The sequence below is a fragment of the Carassius carassius genome, chromosome 47, assembly GCF_963082965.1.
Source record: "Carassius carassius chromosome 47, fCarCar2.1, whole genome shotgun sequence".
NCBI classification, from domain to species: Eukaryota; Metazoa; Chordata; class Actinopteri; order Cypriniformes; family Cyprinidae; genus Carassius; species Carassius carassius.
In genome coordinates this window covers 1717132-1741347 of record NC_081801.1, presented here as the reverse complement: position 1 = coordinate 1741347, position 24216 = coordinate 1717132, and the positions used below count along the sequence as shown (strand labels likewise).

General features: G+C 36.3%; 1 protein-coding gene across 2 annotated transcripts; it reads left to right on the top strand.

Moving 5' to 3' along the window:
* The first annotated feature begins 1544 nt into the window (after positions 1 to 1544).
* On the top strand, positions 1545 to 23206 carry LOC132130335 (zinc finger and BTB domain-containing protein 7C-like). 2 transcript variants are annotated; one of them, XM_059542014.1, is made up of 3 exons: positions 1545 to 1655; positions 18934 to 20257; positions 22561 to 23206. In XM_059542014.1, the coding sequence occupies exons 2-3, from the start codon at positions 18948 to 18950 to the stop codon at positions 23129 to 23131; spliced, it is 1881 nt and encodes a 626-aa protein (XP_059397997.1). In that variant the 5' UTR covers positions 1545 to 1655; positions 18934 to 18947; the 3' UTR covers positions 23132 to 23206. The 2 variants fall into 2 exon arrangements, with proteins under 2 accessions (XP_059397997.1, XP_059397998.1); XM_059542015.1 differs by lacking the exon at positions 1545 to 1655 and adding an exon at positions 11249 to 11483.
* Positions 23207 to 24216: the final 1010 nt, after the last annotated feature.

The following is a 24216-nucleotide window of genomic DNA, read 5'->3' as shown; positions in this document are numbered from 1 at the left end:
TGAGTTTATATCTCGCCGTTCAGAACGTTTTACTCAACATTGCGAGTTTATCTCACTTTTCTAAAGTAATATCTTGCAATTCTGAGATAAATAGCTTCTATAATCATGTCCAGTGATCCCTATTTGACTGCAGTGATAGGAATCACACCACATACTCATCAGGTCATGATGTCACATGATTAATGATGCACGGCTGAATTAAAATCCTCCTCCAGGTATCAAAGTACTCAAGAGTTATATGAGCCGGGTAAAGACGAACTAATCTTGATCTTTAAATGATGCCGTCTGCACAGCGTGAATGACACAGTAATGCGTTTAGCACCGCGCACTTGATGCATTGTGTAATTATGTGTGTGGCGCACACCAGCATTCACAAACACCTTACTCATGTGTGTGTGTGTGTCTCTCCTCCCATAGCGAGGTGCATGTCAGGTGGACACGAGCCTCACAGAAACAAGCCCGCTCCCTTCTTTAGCTGGGTATTAATGGAGCTGCCCACAGATCTCCAACCCCTCCCTGACTTTAATACCATAACAGCACAGACACTGAATGCTGGGAAAGCAGCCATGAGAAGAATCAACACATATTTACACATCACACCCATATACACATCTTCTACAGGCGCCGTGATCAATATATACACAATAAATATGCAGCCTACTTAACTAGATGAGTATTCACCAAATACGTAGTATGGTATTATTCTTTAATTTTACATTCTTAATTAAAATATATGAATAGTATAATAAACACACAGCACCATGTTATGAATAATAAAACAGTAAAAGCATTGAATAAATGTAAAATAGATAACACTCAATAAATATGATTCAATATAAGCATATATTTATATAACAAATAAATAAATAAATAAATATTTCTAGACACGTCTGATTGACTTGTGAAAGCTCCTAATTGATATTTACCAAACTTATAAATAAATGTTAATATCTTGCAATTTCAGTCACAATTCTGCCTTTTCCCCTCGCAATTCATTTTTTTCACAGATTTCCAAGAAGAAAAGGCCAAATTGTGAAATAAACCGTTGTAATTACCTTTTATAAATATATATATATATTTTTAATCCCATGACAAAAACAGGCTTCCATACAAACCAAGAAATCTTTAAATCTGTCATTCTATGTAAAAAAAAAAAAAAAAATCCAATAAAATGTATTACATTTGTTAAAAACCTTTAACAACACTGAACACTTTCCGAACCAATGCAGAATAACACATGACACTGTGTGTGTGCATTTATTCCAAATGTAAACGTGTTGATGATCATGTTGCTATCAGAGCATGACAACCTACCAGCGTCTGCAGGTGTGTGTGTGTGTGTGTGTGTGTGTCTCTCCTCCCATAGCGAGGTGCATGTCAGGTGGACACGAGCGGCCGGCTGCCAACATACTTTTGGTTTAGAGGGAGGGCTGGGTGGGTGTGAACTTTTGTTTAGTGTCTCTCTCTCTCTTCCTCTCTCTCCCTGATTCACGACACACCTTCTGTGCAAAACGCAACTCCTCTGCTTATCTCTTTCCCCCTGTCTCTCTCTCGTCTGTGTTCACTTTCACATGTTTGAGTCGGAGGATAGCAGTCTGTTTCCTGACACGCAGAGACTTCTCTCCAAGACGCAACTCCACCAGCAACACCTAAAGGTCAGCAACCTCTACTCTCTCTCTCTCTCTCTCTCTCTCTCTCTCTCTCTCTCTCTCTCTTTCTCTTTCATCTCTCTCTCTCTTTCTCACCAAGTTTCTTTTAATTGCTGTCTGTCTGACTGCTCCATCACTGTCTGTAGTGAAATCGAAGGGGTTTATGATGGCATTTCTTTGCTCGTCTTGTGCATCTGTCACTTTTTAGAGTGTATGCAAAGTGCATTAGAGAGTGTGGGACCCCCCCACCTCCTCGTTCTCACAGTCTCTTTAATTAGAAAGTCTAATACAGTAAAATGAGCTGATAGGGCAGGGACGGGGGTCTGATGCTATCGCAGCATCCCTCAGTGCTGCCCTGCAAGAGATCTCACGTTTGAGAAGAATCAGGCTTTGGCCAATCCATCGACAGCTATTATTGATTAGGCCCCTAAAGCAACCAGACAAAAACAGCTCGAGAACAAAAACAAAACTGAAAGGGAAAGTTTATATAATAAGTCACAAAATATTTGCACTTGTTTTTAGTTTCGATAGTCGTTCAAATTTTATGTTTAAAACTTAAGAGTCGGATCGGAGTCTAAGTGTCAATAAATAAGTAAAAAACCGCAAGTGCAAAATTAATGGTATTATCACAGTACTGTTTTGTAAGTGACAAATTATTGCATATTTACAGGGAAAACCTAATCATTTGTCAAAAACTGACTACGACACATTCAATAAGGTCTATTGTTATTATGCATTATATATAATTATATATATTTAAAAATATAATATTATATGCATCATTTACATTACAACAAAATATATTGTTTAAATACTTTATTGTTGCAATTAACTTCAAACATTTAATATTTTCAACCTAAAATCAATCACTTATAGGATTTTATTGTACCATAACCTGATTCAGCGACATCATTTGCAATGCTTCATGGGATATTGGAATGTCTTGCACTATTTAACATTTTTTTAAAGATTCTTCAGAAAATCTGATACATTTCAAATAAATTCAATTTTTTTTAACCGCTTTGAAAACCCTCATCAGCATGTTTTCTGCTGTGACTTATTTTGCGTAAACTTCACGTACAGTGAAACTGTGAGCAGCATGGTCATGTCTACGACAGAATACAGGAAACATCATTCATCTGCTCTCTTTGTGAACATAAGCCAAGACTCTATCACTTCAGCTAATCACAGAATGAATCTGAGGGCTTAAAGGCTGGAATAATCAAACATGTACATTCAATGCACTGTGTGAATACAGTATAGACTTCTCATTAAAGCAACACAGAGAGAGGGGGAGCTTTGTTTGGTGTGGTCAGGGACACAGTATATCAGGTGAATGGGCAGATGACCGCCAGACTCAATTACTCATTTATTTTAATTGTGGCTGTGACGGACACCAGATTTCAATGCCAAGCAACTGCTTTCAGATCCATCACGGCGTGTTGGAGCAGCACTGATTAACCCCACGCTAACAGGCCGTGATTATATAAAAACTCCTGCGTCCATAACTCTCCGTCACTCTTACACACTCAATAGAGCGGGAAGGAGCAGAGTGAGGGAGTGAGGTTATGCCGGGATACGCACCACGCCTTTGTCTGTCGACTCACTAGGACAAGGTTTATCAAAGTTGAACCTGATCTGAAGCGAGCTTTTGTTACACGCCGGATACTTTTACACAGGTGTGTTCTCAAACATTCGAGAGTGCGCTGTGCGCTCCGTGGGTTCTCACCATGTGAGGGTGTGGGAACGAGGGAACCAGAACAATGATCAGGATCTCAGAGCGGTTCTAGATCACTGCTGGGTACATGAGTGTATGTCAAACACACACACACACACACACACACACACACACACACACACAGAGAGATTCCCCCTACAGACATACACACAAACACAGCTCAGCACAAATGTATTGTTTATAACATCTTAACTTTACATTTCCATAACAGAAATATATTTAAAAGTTCAAAATACACACACACACACACACACACAGTGTACATACACTACTGTTCAAAGAGTAAGTTTTTTTTATATTTTTGAAAGAAGTGTCTTCTGCTCACTGAGGCTTCATTTATTCGATTAAAAATATGGTAAAATCAGCAATATTGTGGAATATTATTAGAATTTAAAATATCTATTTTCTAATTAAATATATTTTAAAATATAATTTATTCCTGTGATTAACAGCTGTATTTTCAGCATCATTCCTCCAGTCTTCAGTGTCACATGATCCTTCAGAAATCAATTTAATATAAAAGAACACAGAAAAGTACCAATTATGATCGGAATGATCAAGTTAAAGATAAGAACTGTTTTAAATAAACAGGATGGCTATGTGAAGTAAAAAAGAAGAAGAAATATGAGAGATTTTATCTGGTTTGCAATGTTTTAAAGAAACTAAAATGTAAAAAAAAAAAAAAAAAACCTCACATCTGTGCACCATCTCTATCCGTGCTAGTTTCATTATCACAAAATAAACCCGTCAGGCTGATACAAACACTCACATCAGGGTCTGGGTTAATTTTGTAATAACGACCAGCTGACCACATATTAACACTTACAAAAGTCAAGTATTTTAATTCTGATGGGTAAATCTTTTCATTTAATTCAGCTAGAGAAAAACAAATTTGTGGTTTGTTACGAAATAATTTCACTTTCAGAAGTATAACTTGGAGACATGCGAACACAGCCTCTTCTGTGAATGTGTGCATGTAAGTGTGTTTGTAACCATTGAAGAAACCTAATAAGAACAGTCTGTCCAGTTCACAACGTGAGATAAAGTTAGCGGATTCACATCCGCTCACACAACAGGTTTCTGATGACACAGCCGCCAACACACTCAAATACTGCCTGTCTATCTGTCATTTTCCTTCCTTTCTCTTTATCATCCAAAAAAGCCTGTTTGGCCATTTAGGTAAAGCCCATTTTAAAAAAGTGTAACAACTGTCCTGGCCTCACCTTTCACACACACACACACACACACACACCTCACATCTAATTAATTCACCATTTAAACGGTTAACAATAGATATTCAACAGCCATCCACCCCTATACCTGATGCTGATGTCATAGCATGCCATTTTTAAAAGTAATTCAGCAGGTCACATGGTCATGCAATTTCTAAAGTCCATCCCTATGGTCACGGTGCAAATCTATGAACTTTCTTAAAGAATTCAACAGGTGTTTTTATTTAGCTGCTCCTACACATCACATGACTAATACCTCATCACAAACAGGAAATTAACTACAAATTTGGGTCAAAGGAGAAAATGTTTTATGCTCAAACAATGACTCCACACAGCTCTTCCCTTCCATATAAACTAAGCTGATGATCAGTTCATCAGAATCCTAATTTGAACTAGATATATGTTCAACTAAAGTTCACTTCTCTTTAACTAGACATTACTTCACAACAACATAACCTGAATTTATTAGACTTATTGTAACTATAGTCCTCTATCATTAGACCATATTAAAATTACATTTGACTGAAACCAATATGACTATAACCTGATTGTATTAGACTTAATATAACTAAACTTACTGTTTTATCACTATATTGTGCTATCTATAATCAAACCTTACTATTTATTAAACTATATTCTTTTATATATCTAGACTAATCAATAACTAGACTATAACCATTTTTTTAGACTTGCTATAACTTAATGTACTCATCTAGAACTAGATTATGCAGAAATAACATTTTAATAAAATCATATTTAACATACCGTAAATAGTCATATAACTAAACTTTCTATTTTACCACTAGACTCTAACTGTACTAAACTTGATTAGACTTTGCTATACTGTACATGTTATGGTTTCATAACTAGCTTACACCATAAAGCTTTATTTGACTTTACTATAATAATCTTTGACTATACCTCATGATTTAATTTTAGACTTTACACACTATAACCAATCTATTATTCTATAGTATCAACTAAGCATTGCTATCCTGTACTGTCAAGTATATTCTATACAATAGCTGTACTTTACTATGACTGTACGCTTTGTACTGTAACATAGTTTAGTTTCTTTAAGCTGATGTGTCTTTCTTTGAATTTAAAGCTGATCTGATGGGATTTCAGCTGAATGCTTTGGGCCCATGTGTGTGTGTGAGTGTGTTTGAGTGATTTCCTCTGGTCTTCTATGAAAAGTGAGAGCAGCTGATTGGGGAGCATCTAAACTCCTGTAGGTGTTTCCTGTGTGAGAAGAGTCACTGTAACCAGTGGCAACTCCCAGACTCTCTCCTCTCTCCGCCGTTCTGGGTAAATTACAGAAACACACACATACGTTTGAAATGATCACACACACGGGATTGAGGGCGACACACCACGACACACGTTTACGTAGAGCGACCGAGCTCAATCAACCACACACACACACACAGAGAGAGAGAGAGAGACAGAGGGAAAGCTGGCTGTTTTGTAATGTTGCTGTAAGATTTTGGTTTTGAAACTGGGTCCACCCACTGGTGTGAGAAAAGAGGAGAGGCACAGAAAGACAGAGAGAGAAATGAGTGTGTGGGCTATCACTCACTCACTACTCACTCTCTCAATTTAAAATAAGGACACATTGATCCACCCACCCCAACCTCACATCACACACACACACACACTGGAGCTGATACCTCAGCAGAAGAGTTTAGGTATCCGAGCGGCCTGATGGACTGACTGTGGGGCTGTAATGTGTGACGTTCAGGAAGTTCACTTGATTGAGGAATCATCTCAGCGTTTGGTAGCTGCTGGTTACAGGACTGAGTATGGATATCGTTCACGATATATGATTTTCAGTGGCTGATATGATATCTTCAGAGTGGTTTGGTGGATATACTGCTAATGCACAAAGACAAAAGACTAAATGTATTAAAATTAAATTTGACACAATATGTGTTCCAAAAAACAAGGAAATGTCTTGGAATTTCCTTGTTAGGCGAATCAAATTAGTCCAAGCTTGGGTAAAAATACTAGTCCCCAACATTCTTGTAGATTCCTGTGTAATTTCAGACTATCAGCTATATATATATATATATATATATAAATTAAATATACATTATATATAAAATATTTTTTTAAATAAAAATAATACTGATATATTTCTTATATATATTTTTATTTGTAATTACATATGTAATATACGTAATATATATACAAAAATACACATATATACGCATATATATATATCAAATAATTTAATATAACCAAATCTATTCATATATATATATGTGTGTGTGTGTGTGTGTGTGTGTGTGCCTATAAAATGGTTCTGTGAGTCAAACAGAAAGCTAAATATCCAGTGCCGTGATCAATATAGACATCTGTGAACTGTGTGTGTGAGAACATGTCTGTGATATGTGCTTGCATTTTTTGCATGAAGCGGCATATATGCATACGGTGTGTGACTGATCATTATGACAACTTGCATCTTGTGTGTGTGTGTGTGTGTGTGCTTTGACAGACATCTGTCTCCTGTGCCCTGCAGCCTGGTTGGTTTTAATTAGGTACAGCCAGAGGGCCTGAGGGCAGACAGGGGCTAGTCATAATCACACACACACACACACACACACACGGCCAGCCTCCCCCTCACAATCCTCCACAAAAAATGTCCTTTCAGAAGGAGCATCTCAAAAAACACAAAACACACACCCTCACACACACTCCATCTGTCTCAAACACACGTGTGAGGTGTGTTTTACATGCATGATTAGTTTGATTGATGACCTTTCACTGCAGAAGCTTCTGTCATGAAAACAAATTCCTCATATGTGTAAACATACCTGCCAATAAAGCTCATTCAGATTCTGATTCTGATTCACACATGAACCACGAGTCCTGACCTTTCTGCTGAAGGTGTGTCAATTACTGAATCATTGTGGAAGCTAATTGGTTTCAATAATAATAATTTGTAATTTCTGTAGCTCAGACAGCAGAGCATGGGTGAGATTTCCAGAAAATGCATGAACTAATAATATGTTTACCTTGAATGCAATGGATAAATGTGTCTCAAATTGCATAAATGTAAATGTTAATTGTACTATTTAGCTTTTATGCATTTTGATCGGCTTGCATAATGAAACTGTTTCCCATCATACTCCGAGGAACTATAAAGTGTCTGATAAAGCTTCGGTTTCACTAATGCATATTATTTGTGCTTCATTTGGTTGAACTAAAAGAAAAAGTCAAATCTTGGTTACAATATGAAGAGAGAAAGAAAATGTGTTTGCTTCATTCTAATTACGTAATTTCAACTCCTAACTATTAACAAACTACATAAAGATATAAATAAAATGGTTAAACTTTTAAACAACTTCACTAATGCACATTGTTTGCACTAGCACAAAAATGTCAAATCTTTGTTCAGACAAGAAAAAGAGAAAGAAATTGCCCTGATTTTTTTCTAATTGTAAAAAACAAAATAGTTGCATTTTTAAATATGTAAACTTTTTAACATCAACTGCACTAATGCATATTAAGTGCACTTAATTTTGTTGCACTATAGCACAAAACTGCCAAATTTTGGTTGATTCATGAATAAAACTGCATGTTTTGCAACATTTACGTTTCGATTTCTACATTTAGTAGGTGCTTTTATCTTTAGTGACTTACACTGCATTCAAGATACATATTTTAAAAGTACAAAAACAGTATTTAAACATCAATTGCACTAATGCAATTTTTTTGCATGCATTTTTTTTCTTTTTTACACAATAAAAAATTGTGTATGCTTCTGCTGCAACAAACTGAAAGTGTTCATCCCCATGACCAACTGCACCACAAGTCAACGCCTAAAAAGCCATGATAACAAATCACACATATAAAAATAAGGTGGGATTTTGACACATTTGTATGTTGTCGTTTCTAGGCCTTGTTCAGCATGAAATGTAAAAAAGTCTCAAAATTAAATTTAAGACATAATTGATATGCAGTCCACATTCACACACCAAACTAAAAATCACAGATAAAAACCCTCTTAGCAAAAGCATTTCCAAAAACGTCCATTATATATATGTGTGTGTGTGTGTGTGTGCAGAAGATAGCAGATAACACAGATGAAACTGTCCAAAAGACACAACACTTCCAGTAAAAACAGGAGTTGGAGTGTGGAGGGGTTCACTGATGACCTTGTTGCATATTTTGGGCTCCGTGTGTGTGTGTTTGTGTGTGTGTGCGTTGTCCTTGGACACGGTTTCCCACCCTAGTTGGTGGGTTTGTCTGTAAGTGGGCAGAGATGACAAATTTTTCCCACAAGCCCACACCCTTGAGCGCCAAAGCCCCCACTCCCAGAATACATCTGTGCACGGAGTCCCACATTGCAAATCCTAAGGCTTAGAAAACAGAGAATAGAAAACTGAAAAATTTATGCATCAGATTTGAAAACAGTATCAGAATCAATGTTTTGGTGCTTGACTACGAAAAACGCTATTGAGTTGTGTGGTTGCCAGGGTGGTTCTATGCAGTTGCTAGGATGTTTGGTGTGGTTGCTAGGTGAAAAATCACTTAGTCGATTATTTTGTATCAGCACATCTCTCCTCAACAAGACATGAAATGGAGAATTGATTTGTAGAAAGAAAGAAAGAAAGAAAGAAAGAAAGAAAGATCTGACCTTACCTGAAGTCAGACATTACAAGGTCACCAAACACACAATAGTTTGTATAAGTTGAATGTCAGTCACAGTTCTAAATGTATATCTCATTTTCATCTGAATGCAGCTGTAAAAAAAAAAAAAAAAAAAAAAAAAATTAGTAGTAATAATAATAATTATAATAATATAATAATAATAAATATTTTTTTCATATTTGTCACTGCATTTTAGCTGCAAAAGATGTCTGAGAAATTAGTTTTTGTTTTAGTTTTTATTACCTAAAATTAAATATACATTAACTAAACTTAAAAACTAAAAAATAAATAAAAATTAATGAAAATTATATTTCAAACAAGCTAAAACAAATAAAAATGACTAAAACTACAATTAAATCAAAGCAGAAGATGTACAAAATAAAAAACAACAAAGAATATTTAAAATATATTAAAATAGCATAGAATCTTTTTTAAATAATCATTAAAAATAATATTAATAATAATAATAATTACAAATATACAAAATTATTTTTATTTTGCAGTTCTTTAAAAAATTATCAATTTATTAATGTTTTAAAGATCCCACAAACACTGATCTGAAGAACCGACAATGACACGTCATGTTAACTATATTAAATGGTTCTTTAACCCTATAAATCCTGCTGTATCATATTTGATATGCATGTTTCTACATAATTAACATGATCAAAACGTTGCTGTTAAACCTGTCATTGGATTGCATCGCACTATATGATTTGATAATCAAACTAAGCATTTAATATATCAAAACTTAATTTTTGATTCGTAATATGCATTGCTTAGAATTCATTTGGACAACTTTAAAGATAATTTTCTCAGTATTTTGATTTTTCTGCACCCTCAGATTCCAGGTTTTCAAATAGTTGTATCTCAGACAAATAATGTCCTATCAAAACTTATTTATTCAGCTTTCAGATGATGTATAAATCTCAATTTTGAAAAAATGTCAATTAAGATTGGTTTTGTGCTCCAGGGTCACATATATGATTTAATGAGGTTAAACAGGTGCACTAAACACATGTACAATTTGCAATGAACCTGCTACAGATGAATATGCAGAAAAACCCCATTAAACCACAATCTTTCATCTTTCCCTTTTACCACATTGAATGAGTGTAAATAAAAAGCTGGATGAACGAATGAATGAACGCATGTACTCTTCACACAACACTTGAGTATAAGCTTACAAGTTAACTAACTGATTAGCCGTCAATCTCAGGTTTCAGTTTCAACGGAGGGAAATGAAACAGCCCTGTTGAGGAACACACTGCCTAAACTGCAATATGGGTCAAACCACATGTATAAAACAAACAACTTCTAATTAACTAGAAAATCATAATGTCTCGATTCTGCCATTTTAGAATATGTAATTTAATTAAACTGACACACATGCAAAATATAAGTGGCAAATCTGTTCTATGTGCCACATAAGAAACAATGCAAACAGTATATACTACATACATATACTGTAGTATATAGTATACACACAACAGTATATACAGAATCTTACTTTTACAGCATTATATGGCATATACCTGTATGCTTGTGCACGGCAGTGTTATCTCAGTTTCACTGATGCACTATTAAAGTTTTTATTAATATTTTTAATTTTGTGAATTGTGAAACTGACTGGTTTCTACACTCACATCTGAACTTCAGGTTTTCCACCTTGTTCCTTAATCTAATTCATCTTCTGAAGTCACAGCACAAGCATATATAGAACTGCTACTTTTCTCTTTCTTCCTTCATTTGTGCCAAAGTTCGAGTTGCAAATCCTTCACGAATAAAACTAAAAATTCATTTTGTCTGACCCCAAATCAGAGGGTTTGTGCACCATGGGCTTTATTACATACTGAGCTTAAACTGTGTTGTGGAGGAGGATGGGTATTATTATCCTGAGCTTCCCACCCAGCCATAAAAACTACATCGCTGCTCTAGAGTAGATCCACCTCCTCTCTCTCTCTCTCCTCTTTCCTGTCAGAGTCCACACAAACCTCTCCGTCTGTCCGCGTGCGCCGTTGTTTTGGGCTTGTAGTTGGATGCTCAGCTGTGTTTTTTGTGAATGGAGAGTAGACGCTCGGGAAGACGGGATGGACAGATGTCTTCACGTCCCTCAGAGACGGAGATGAGACAGGCTCGGATCTGAAACGACACTTAGACCTGGAGTAAATCAGCCGTACAGTAACACACACCTGAGGATCTGGACCGGTGAGTGCGCTGCAGCCCAGTTTACCTGTTCAAGAGCTGTGTAGGCAGAAAAGTGTGCGTTTGAGTCAGAATATGCACAATTTATATAAAATATGTTTGTTTGTGTGCATCTCAGGTATAGCACAGCACGTCTGTAGGCAGTAATTTGATGACTCATGTAATTATTTAGGCCATTCTTTAGATGTCGTCTCCAGAAAATGAGTGTGGAGTTTTGGCCTGCTGTAAACACAAACTAACATCAACTAATAATGACACAGCAAATCGACAAATACACCAGACACCGCTGACTTGATGTGTATCAAAGCAAAGCGTTATCGAAACAATCTGATGCTCACACGATGTAAGAAAGTGCCAATTATTTTTTAAAGAGGCTGTTTTCTTGACCTTTTCAATGCGGCCCACTGATCTAAACACATGATTGACCCACATAGTCATCTTAACAAATCATTTTCATAGGAGCATTAAATATATCACATTTGTATGTTGTTACGAAATTAGAATAATTTTGGGTTTTCACCTGTATTTTAGGATAAACATTTTAACTGCTAAGTGTGATGGTTTAAAGTAAATGTTATATATATGGACACACACAATTAATATAAACAATATATTTTAAATAATATATATATATATATATATTCAAAGTATAAATCGATTATGATCAATTTTGGGTTGGAAGTTTTCAAAAAAATCCAAATTGACGTCAAGTCGCAAAAATCAGATAGCTATCAGAATTATTTCTGCACAGAATTTGCCCAGATCAGATATGAAAATGTCAGACAGTGATTTTTGCTGTTCATATTATCAAAAAGAGATCTGTGTCACAACTGTGATGGGGACGTCTCCTTGCTTTTTCTAAATCCACCGCAAACACAGAAGCAAATGCAACTAGATTCATTAGAATTACTAAAGTTTAGACAGTTATTACATGATTCAAAAAGGTTTTAAAAGGGTGCTAGGGTGATAGGTGAATGTGTGTGTGTGTTTGAAGAGGGCTGAACGCAGATTAAAAACAGTGTAAATTACTGTTTGTAGCAGCAGAAGCGCGTGATGCAGGTGTCTGTATCGTCTTGCTTCATATATTTACCCAACAGATGAATTACAGCAGACGTTACACAATGGCTGTGTGTAATTCTAACAAGGCTCTTCCAGTGTCATTTACGTTCGCTCTGATCTGTCGCTGGGTGAATCAGTCTACGGGTGAAAAGCAGCTCAAATATACAGCACAACTCTAAATGAACTCCGGCCAAGACACGAGGCCAAACCTACACGCCGCACTTTATTATGTTTTCTTTAAGTTCCTGGTTTAAGTCTGTGGTCTGTCCTCGATTTGTATTAGAGTGCTTGACAAGTACACACACACACATATACATATATATGCATATATATGCACTAACACACACTTAATGTACAAATAAAAATAAATGATTCATTACTTTTACATAGATATATTGATAATATATTTTATATAAATATAAAATATATAAAATATAGTTTTATGAAATTATAAATTATAATAAAACAATTAAATATTAAATAGTACTGAATTACTTGTATGTATATATATATATATATATATATATATATATATATATATATATATATATATATATAATTTAGTAATGTAGAACTATTTAATATTTAAATGTATAACAATAATAACATTAATAATAATATCTAAATGGGGACATTACATAGACTTCTATTGTTTTTATATACAGATAGTTTTTTAACTAAACCCATCCCTACCCCTCAAAGAAAACTTTCTGCATATTAAAAAAAAAAAAAAAAAAAAAACTTGTTTAATTTATTTTTTATACCAGTTTTACAAATGAGAACGTCCCCAATATTAGGCGATTTTGTCAGATTTTGCTCACTTTTGGGTACAAATTTGTCCTTGAAATATTTCCAAAGTAGGTACACGAACACACACACACACTTTGGCTGCCAAAGAGCAATATTTATACTCAAAACTTCTGTTACTATTTAATTCAAATGTTTAAATCTGCTGGCAGAACCTCAACATTTATCATCCAGACTGTGGAAACAATACGTGCATGTCTGAAAAAATGTAAACTCTAAACTGTTCACATTGGCTGATTGCTGCACAGTGGTTCGAGCTCTGTAAACAGGGCCGTGAGTCTCTGCAAAGCACTAATAGACTAAAACCTACAGGTGCCCCTGCAGGTGAGGCCCCTAAATGATCTCCCTCAGGACCCACGAACCCACGGCTGGATGTAGCCAATTTAGCAGCAGTCTGAGCAGCGTGACACACGCTCGCTCCTGTCTGAGACTCCAGCCATGATGAAATATCTCGCACAAATGTGAACTGTTTTAACTTTTGGAGAAGATGTTGTAACTCTTCCCTATCAAGAGTTGGTCATCTTTGCGTCACAAAGTCAGACGAAGCATCCGCCGTGCACCAAATGCATGCATTAAAATTGCAAAATACAGTTAGCACGCATTGACTTCACATTAACAAACAATCGCTAATACCTGTTAAGCCTTAAAGTCTTTGTCCCAGTTAAGATGTTCATCAAAGCTCGCGTGTGTGTACGTTTTTAGTTCAAACATCAAACACAGGTGTGTTATTCTGAATGATCAAAGACTGAGGGGGTAGTTTGGGTTTTTACTCACTTACGTCATTTATGTTTTGAGATATGACACATTATGATTGATGTTGAACTCAGAATTAGTAATGTATGAACATGCAAAGAAGAAAATAGGAAAAAATGTTATTATTGGTGATGACACAGCATGCATTAATTTCTGAAAGGCGCTCAATTTAGTCTGATTCACAAGTTTGAATCAAATGATTCATTAAAAGTGATCTGAGCTGAGCGAATTTGTGAATCAAAATGTGCTCACTGTGTGTTAATTTTTGCACGCTGACAATGAGGATGACGCAATATCAAAGCAAAACCATTAGCTAACTTTTTTTGTTTTTTATTGTTTGCAGTGCTATTTCTGAATAGCGGTGCTGGAAAAACTGATTCACACATGCATGCATTTTTCTTTTCTTCAGATGACAAACACGTCTATGTGCTGAAATGAGTGTGTGGCACTCTGTGGGGCTACAGAGGGTATTTTCTTCACCTCTTTCCACAAACTGTTGATTAAGAAAGTCACCAGAACAAACGCGGAGCATAATTCTCAGATCCTCAGATTATCTCCAAACATCTTTTAACATAAAATAGAAGATTTGATACGGTTTACAATGATTTGGCATAGAACGAACTGCAGCTGATAAGAATCTGAAAATGCTTCTTTTTATTAACCATTTAACCATTTTTTTTTATAATTTTATAATTGTATTAAAAATATTTGTATTTATATATATATATATATATATATACATACATACACAGACACACACACACACACACACACACACAGAGTGACTCAAACATCTGAATAATAATAATAATACATTCGCTAAATATTTTATGCAAAAAAAAAATTAAACAAATTTTATACTATATTTAACCAAATCTGTGCTTCTAAAAAAAAAAGTGCATTTGAGTCTTCATGTCATTAACAGACAAATCAATTGGATTCACTGAAACTATAAGGAATGTCTGACCGCCAAAATATGACAGCAGCATTTGAACATTATGAAAAAATATTTCTCAGTGAAAAACACAACATCTTCCTCTCATTAGAAACAACAAGCAAACCACAAAGCAATCCAATACACATGCAGAAAAAATCTACTACACTCCAACTGATAATCATATCATTTCACAAGGAAATAATGTTCTGTCTAGAGATGGACAAACTGAGCTGCGGTCCAGTCGAAGATACTGATCTAAAGCGTTACTAGCAGAGACACATCAATGGTTTCAACAGGATTTCAGATAGCATCTATCACTGAGGTGTGTGTCGGTCAGTTTTTGTCCACATGCTGGGAACAACGGCTTGATAATGTCAACGAATGTCAAAGTTTGCATGAGAGTTTCACTGGAAAAACCCATTTTCTTCTTCAGTCTTGTTTTCCATTACAGAGATCTACAATTCTAGAATCAAGATACATTTACACTCTCAGAACAAAAGGTACAAAAGTTGTCACTGGGGTGGTACCTTTTCAAAAGGTACACTTTTGTTCCTAAAGAGTCCATTCTGATACCATAAAGGTACATATTAGTACATAAAAGGTACAAAAGCATATCTTTTGAAAAGGTACCACCCCAGTGACAACTTTTGTACTTATTTTTCTGATAGTGTACTTTTTAGTTGTTGTCTAAAAAATGATTAATATTTTGTGCATAAAACAAAAAAAATGATGTCTTGTTTGCAGTACAAATTGAAATGAGTTTATGCTTAATTCAAAGGGAAAACAAGACTATATTTCTAACCCCACTTTTTTATTATTATTATTTTCCATAAAATAAGACTTAATATCTTAAGCAATTTTCCTTCTAAATGTATCTTGATTTAAGAGTTTTTGGATATTTGTACTGGAAAACAAGACAAAATAATTAAATTGAGTGTCTTCAGGTATTAAGTCTTGTTTTTTAAAAAAAAAACATTAAAAAAAAGTGTTTATGCTTTAAAACAAGAACAAATATCTGTCAGTGGGATCAGAAAAATACACTTAATTCAAAAGAAAACAAGATTATATTTCTGACCTCATTTACAGATAACTCAATTCTCTTTTATTTTTTTCGTTTTTATAAAAAAATAAAAATTCTGGTTCTGACATGAAAAACGCAAAAGGATTTCTTAAAGATTTACAAGATCAATTTGTAGTTTTAATAATTAGCTGTATATATAAGCAGCAGAAGTCTGTGGTGTGTCTGTTTGTATACTGTGTCATATGGAAGGAGTAAATTGTCAAGGTTTGAAGGAGTTACTGAGTGTTAAGCGTGTGTGGAAGGGCCCGTCGGCCCTCAAACACACACACTATAATTTTGGGGTTGAGTGAGGAGGTGTGGGGGGCCGGAGGGAGAAACCCATGCGCTTCCAGGGTGGGTGGGAGACCTCACCCGGTCTCTCATCCTTCTTTTTCCCTCCTTCCCTAGAGTTGTTTTTAGCTCTGAACGCCTATTTAACTTGGCAGGATCTTCCAGGGTGGAGCACCTTTTTTTTTTCTGAGTTTTGCCCAACCTGTCAGGGAACTTCTGGGGACATGAAATCTCATCCTTCCCTCTTCCTCCGACTTTCTCTTTTTCTTTTTCCGCAGAAAGTTTGTGTTGAGAATTAAACGAAGTTTTGTGTTCTTTACACACAATCAAAAAAGAATGAAATGTCACGCATATCAGTGTTAGAAATTATTGAAACTGTATTATAGCTATTATTAGCGTTTTGAATCTTCATTTTTTTTCCTATTTTCTGTTGTAATTGTAATTTTAGTTAAATGTCTGTATTTAACTACATTTTTAGTCATTTTTTTCTCTCTCTCTCTAGTTTTCTCTCTCTCTCTCTCTCTCTCTCTCTATATATATATATATATATATATATATAGTTTTTATTCATTTTTGTTTTAGTTATTTTAATACATCAAGTTATTCTAATTTAAAATGAGAAATGTTGCTTTGGCAACTAGCTGAAGTTAAGTTTTTCAGTATATATTAATTTCAAGAAATGAAAAGTTTTTAAATGGTTTTAATTTGAGTTTCAGTTTTAATTAACTATAATAACCCTGACACTGTCACGCATACAGGGTTTAAGCAAGGAACAAACTAATCATGCATGACTAAGATATATATATATTTACCTGAAGGCCGACATTGTTTGATAAACAATGATCTTAATTTAAAAGATATGTGCTTTGTTAGTGGACTATATGTTCTAATTGCAACCGTCACCTAGCAACAGTGGAAGGGATTTTAAAATGTTGATTGGTAAGAGCTGAGCTCAATATAACAGAGAATAAAGACAAACAATGTACAAGGAATAAAACCTGAAAACACCAGAAGTTCATTTAATTTGCCGGACAGGTTGTTTTAGGAGCATTGAACACCAGTCGACAGCTCCATCCTCATGCCTTCATTGACCACAGGGACGAGACACACTGAGATTAAACTCTATTCATAGCCATGAATGAAGGATAATGCTGCCAAAACGCCTCTTAAAAAGTCACTGTAAACATTTCAGGGAATGTCAATATTTAATGTCAATTAAATAACTGCAATTAAATAGCATTGAAACATGAGTGAATCTGTGGGCGGTGGGTTACCTTTACTCATGCCTTGACACTTTTATTCCCGTGGAAAGCAGAAACTAGAGCCTGACCCCTTTTGTCTTCCTGTGCTGTATTTTTTTCCGAACTTGACAAAGATAAGTGTCAGCTTTTCTCACAATGCAAACCATCAGATTTAATTCGCTATCTTTTGAGGCCTTCACAGAAAATAGCCTATGCTATCATTGTATATGGTGTGAAAGGCAGAAGCCAGTGGAGTTGTTGTTTGATCGCAATCAGAGAGAACCAGAAACAGAGATTTGTTCCTCAGACGCTCTATGGGAACCAATTAATTATCTGATTGTGTCACGCATCTTCTTTAACCACAAAGTGCAAACATACAAGTTCACAAAGTGCAGAAACAAGCATCTTTAGCTCAAATCTCAATTTAAATAAATGGATTGTAATATAGCTCTTTTTCCATGCCATTTTCTATTAATATTTATCCTGATATTCATTTTATACTATGAATGGAAAAGTAAATGCTTTTCACACGTCTGTTAGAAAATGAATACATAATTGGTTTGATTATAAATAAACTTCACAGAGTGAAATCAATCCTCTGTTTTGAGTTTTCTATTTTATTCTTTCTGGATTCTGTGCTTTATGATTTAATAAAAATATAGCATCAAAACAGGGTCTAATTAAATTAATTTAATCAATCTTTTAACAAAAAGTCAAATAAAAACACTATTAAACTTTATAGAATGAAATCGTTTTTATTTTCTTCATATTCTGTGTTTTCCATTGTATTTTTTTTCTGGATTCTGTGTTTTATGCTTTAATAAAGTTATCATCAAGTTATCAAAAAGGTGTCTTATTAAATTAAAGTTATATATATATATATATATATATATAAACCATGAATTAAAAAAATATATTGGTTGCATGATATTTCATAAGAAATTATAATAATAATAATATATTGTAAAAACTGATTTTTCAAAGTTGTAAATTATACAAATATCACTGGAGTAAGTCTTTCTGCATTTAATTTAATGTATTGCTTGCTATTTCTTTGTTTTATTTATTTCAGTATACATTTTACAATACAACAGCAACGTATTTCTGTTAAACACAACTTTTATTTGATCAATTTGTAGTGAAGAGCTAGATGATCGTCTAGATGATCGTCTAAATATTTTTTTTTCCATTTATTCATTTAACAGACACTTTTATCCATGTTTTCAATAAATATCTCTTCAGCTGCACAGTCTTATTTTAATGCATGACAGCTCTGACCAATTTCACTTTTCTACCTGTACACAGACCCCTCGGAGAGGATGGCACACACAGACGAGGACCTGATCGGAATCCCCTTCCCGAACCACAGTAATGACGTCCTGTGCAGTCTTAATGAGCAGCGGCGGGACGGGCTGCTTTGTGACGTCATCCTAGTGGTCCAGGACCAGGAGTATCGCACCCATCGCTCCGTCCTGGCCGCCTGCAGCCAGTACTTCAAAAAGCTCTTCACGGTGGCCACCGGCTCCAGCCAGGACTCCAACCAACACGCCATCTACGAGCTGGACTTCGTGGCTCCGGAATCGCTGACGGCCATTCTAGAGTTCGCATACACATCGACGCTGACGATAACTGCATCCAACGTCAAGGAGATCCTGAGCGCCGCCAGGCTCCTGGAAATTCCCTGCATTATAAACGTGTGTCTGGAAATCATGGACACGGGAGGAGGTGGAGGAGACGGACCCCCGGAAGGAGAGGAGTTTGAAGGGGAGGACGATGAGGATGAGGACGAAGAAGACGAGGAGGAAATGGAAGAAGAGGTCAACTCCAAAGATGGAGAATTTGAGGACAACAATAGCGAGAAATCCACTCAAGGGGCTGAAAACCAAGAGGAACCGAAAGTTTGGGAGGACGGGAGGACAGACAGCCCACCATGCAGCTCCCAACAAGGGGCGCCGATGACAGACCGGGATGGCCAAGAAACCCAAAGACACAAATCGGACAATCCGGAAGCCCAGAAACCCAGAGGTCCGGAGGGATTGGAGGGACGGGCACTGAAAGACTTCTCGATAGAGTCCTTACTTCAAGAGGGACTCTATCCGAAAGTGCCAGGTCGAGAAAGAGGCACCAGATTCTCGCCCCTTCTCCCAGGCTTCTATCCTCCCATATGGGCAGCAGAATTCCCAGGCTACCCTCAGATTCTGGAGCCACAGGATCCTTCCCACCGTTTTCCCAATGCTTCGTTGGAAAACGGCCCTTTGGACCTTGCAGTCAAGAAAGAAATCATCAAAGAAGAGCTGAAGGATGAGCCTTCAAACCCTGTCCTCCACAGAGACTTCCTCAACGACTTCATGAGTTCAGGGTTGGGAATAACTTCCGACCCCGCTCTCGGAACGATCAAAGAGGGAGCGGACCTGAGGTCCTACCTGAGTTTTCTTTCCGCTTCTCATCTCGGGACGCTGTTTCCTCCGTGGCAGCTGGAGGAGGAGAGGAAGATGAAGCCCAAGGCGTCACAGCAGTGCCCCATCTGCAACAAGGTGATTCAGGGAGCGGGAAAGCTGCCACGGCACATGAGAACACACACCGGAGAGAAGCCCTACATGTGCACCATCTGCGAGGTCCGCTTCACCAGGTGAGTCGGGTTAAGGTGACACTAAAGTGAGTACCACAGACTTGAGCCCTCAAGGCTAGACAAATGAGAGAACATGAAGAAGTCATACTAGTCAAGTATATTTTCCTATATTAGTATAGAAGTACTTTTTATAAAATAATTATTATAAGATTTTATGTCTATTTTATGTTATTGTTTTTAGGATATTAAATTCAAAGTATTATTAAATTACTATAAAAAAATCATTATAATTTTTATTTATCGCAATAGTTGATGGGAATGATGGTGGGCATATTGTATTTTTTCTATACATTTCTAAGTATTGCAATTATTTTTTACCGTTTCATTTTATTATTATTAAATATTTTTACAATTATTTATACTTTTTGTTTATATATTTTATTTAATTATTATTTTCTATTTATTTTTTGCCCCTTTTAATTATATTAATAGTTGATGGGAATGATGGTGGCTATATTTGCATCCATCTACAAACTTCTAATTATTATTTTTAAAAAAAACATTGTTTATAATTATAGTTATAAATATTGTTAAGCATTTAATTTTTGTATTTTTTTTAATCTAACATTTTATTTGCATTATTTCTAATTTATTTATTAATTAATTATTATTAAACAAAAACACAACTTTTATTTAAAGTGATAGTTGATGGGAATGATGGGATGAAAAGGAGACCACAATCTGGATTTGCATAACATTTTTTGAAATATTGTCATCATTTACTCACCCTCATGCCATTCTAAAGCATTATTTAGTTTCATTTACCTGCAGAGCAAACGCGGATACTGTTTTTGTCCATAAAATGAAAGTCAATGGTGTCCAAAAGCACATCAGCACATAACATTTCAAGACTGTTTTTAACATCAATTCAAACAGACAGAGTACAAGAATAACACTTTAAAGTCTACACACTAAACAGGAACAGACATACTAAAGAAGTCAACTAATGTTTTACAATGACAGATTCACGAGAAAGAATTCTGACTTGCTATCATGTAGCAGCAAACTCTCCCCTCAAACAAATTACACTGACTGTCTACTAGAATAAATAGCCTCTTTGAAGCAGAAGAGCTAAGCTTCAGTATTACAACAATGAACTGGCACATGAAAACTAGAGCAGCATCATAAGGACAAACCTGCTGTGAAACACTTTATGCATCACTGTGGTCGGAGCCGCATGGTTTCCACACTGTAATAAAAGCCAAAGAGTAGTGATGTTAATATAAGACCTACATTTCACTTTTGTGCTCAAACGCTCTGTGGAGGAATGAAATTTCGATGAGCGAGATCTAGACTGAGAAATAGATCAAACGAAGGCTTTTGAGCTTCTGGACAACTCATCTGGATACCACATAACAGGAACACTAAATCCGGTTTTCGTGTTTTTTTGGTCGCTGTTACTGTTGAGCAACTTGCAGCTGTCTGCTTTTCAAGTACGAAGGCGTACACCTGTCTGTGTGTTTTTCTGCATGCATGTACATTATTCTGCGTGCATGATGCATCCTGAGGTTTTGCTGAGATTCTTAAAGTGTGCACGAAAACCTCAAAACCTAAACATAAAAGAACAGCTCGCTAAAATTTAATCACAATCAGCCCATCCAAGATTAGGATGAGTCCTTCATCAGATTTAGAGAAATGTAGCATTCCATCACTTACTCATCAATGGATCCTCTGGAGTGAATTGGTGCCGTCAAAATAAGAGTCCTAACATCTGATAAAAACATCATAGTAATCCACAAGTAATCCACAGCACTCCAGTCCATCAGTTGTAAGAAACAAATCCACAGTTACGATGCTTTTAACCTCAAACCGTTGCTTCTGCCTAAAATACGAGTTCATATAATAACACTTCCTCCAGTGGAAAAGTCATCTCATTTCAATGAGGATAGAAATCTGCACAGATCCAACACTGCTTACAACATGAGATGGACTTTTTCCACTGAAGGAAGCGTTGTTAGGGATAACAGATGTACATTTTGGCCAGAAGTGAGGGTTTGAAGGTAAAAATGTCTTGTGATGATGGATTTGTTTCTTATAAACATGCAGCTTTTGGCTTCTTGAGACATTAAGTGATGGACTGGAGTGGTGTGGATTATTGTGATGTTTTTACAGACTCTCACATTCACTGCAGAGCATTTATTGCTGAGCAAGTGATGCAGTGCTACATTTCTCCAAATCTGATGAAGAAACAAACTCATCTACATTTTAGAAGGCACACATTTTCCGCAGAGGATGCATTACTGAGTAAAAATTAACATTTTTGGGTGACCTCTTCCTTTAATAGCTGTTTTTCTGTTTTTCAGGCAAGACAAATTGAAGATTCACATGCGCAAGCACACCGGCGAGAGGCCATACATCTGCCTGCACTGCAACTCTAAGTTCGTTCACAACTACGACCTGAAGAACCACTTGCGCATCCACACCGGCGTGCGGCCGTATCAATGTGAGCACTGCTACAAGAGCTTCACACGCTCCGACCACCTTCACAGGCACATCAAGCGTCAGAGCTGCCGCGTCTCACGCCCACGACGAGGACGAAAACCCTCCACCTGGAGGTCTACCAACTTCCTCTTCTCTCCAGATCCCAACGCCCTCCAGGCAGACAGGACCATGCGGCTCCCAGCCACCGGTGGCGCCCCCTTGCTGGCGAAAGAGCAGCCTACGGGAGGAAAAACGCTGGAGGATGTCAAAGGTGACAGCCGGGAGACGGACAGAAAGCTCATCTCAGAGGATGCGAACAGGAAACGGGGCGTGTTTGCTTTCACTGTGGCGAGGGAGGACATTCTGCCACACCCGGCCTTCTATTCAGTGACCTCTGACCCCTGGGCCGTGAGACTGGAACGAGCTCCGCCCATTCCCGAGGCCGCAAAGTGACTTTTGTTAATTCCCTGAAACAGCCGCTCGCCTTGAACGCCACAAAGTCTTTACGAACCGGGTTCAGACTCTGTAAAATTATGAGAAGGACATTTTTGTTTGTTTGTTTCATAAGTCAGCTTCCAAAATGGGATGACAGGGATTTTAAATACTTTTTACATGACTAGATTTGTTATTATCTTGGATGTGCATTTGTTAAAGCTGTTTTTGATGCTTCAGCCTTTGCTAATATAAGGGTGATGCGCTCATAGACTGTGTGTCCAGTGCAGTGGAGTATGTGAAAATTAAATGCAAAAATTTGACAATCAGGTGTGCAGAAAGAAAAAAGTCCTGCTGAATAAGCTAGAAGCTTTGATGTTTGCATTGTATTGCCTGACAGGTTTTGTAATTAAACAGTTTTCAGTGAAGCTAAATCCTACGGGAAAATAACTAACTTACACATTATAATCCACTATGCAAAACACAGAAGCGGTTAAATTTTATACAATTACCACTAAAACCACAAAGACAAAATTAATCAGAAAAACTCTCAGGATTATAAATAATAATAAAAAAAAAAGTTATTTTTTTAACAGCCAAAATCACGTGTTATAACAATATGACAAACTAATCTGCAGTTAATCATGCAATTAAACAAAAGAGAGAAAATGCAAGTAATGTTTTGTCATTATTTATAGACGGTTTCATTGGGCGCACGCGCCTGGACCTAACTTCCGGTCTGTGTTGTGTATATCGGTCTGGCTGCAGTGCATTCTACAAACGCGGTTAAAGTCAAGGCGATGAGTAGACTGAGGGCTCAGGTGGTTGTGCTGCGGGATGTGTTTCCCATACATTTATTTATTTTTGGAAACTCACCACAATTTTAAAACTGATCGATTTTCAAAAAGGCTTCGCTGAATAAACATGAGTAACGTTATGTACTGCACGTTTAGTAATAATAATCCCTTACATTTATATGTTTAAATATCAAAACGAGGCACAGGTGTTTTTTATATCGCTGTATTTCTGAAGGAAGACTTGCATGTTATATGCCTGATAAAGCAGCGTGTGTGAGCGTACTTTGTTTACAGCTGTTTCTGGGGAAA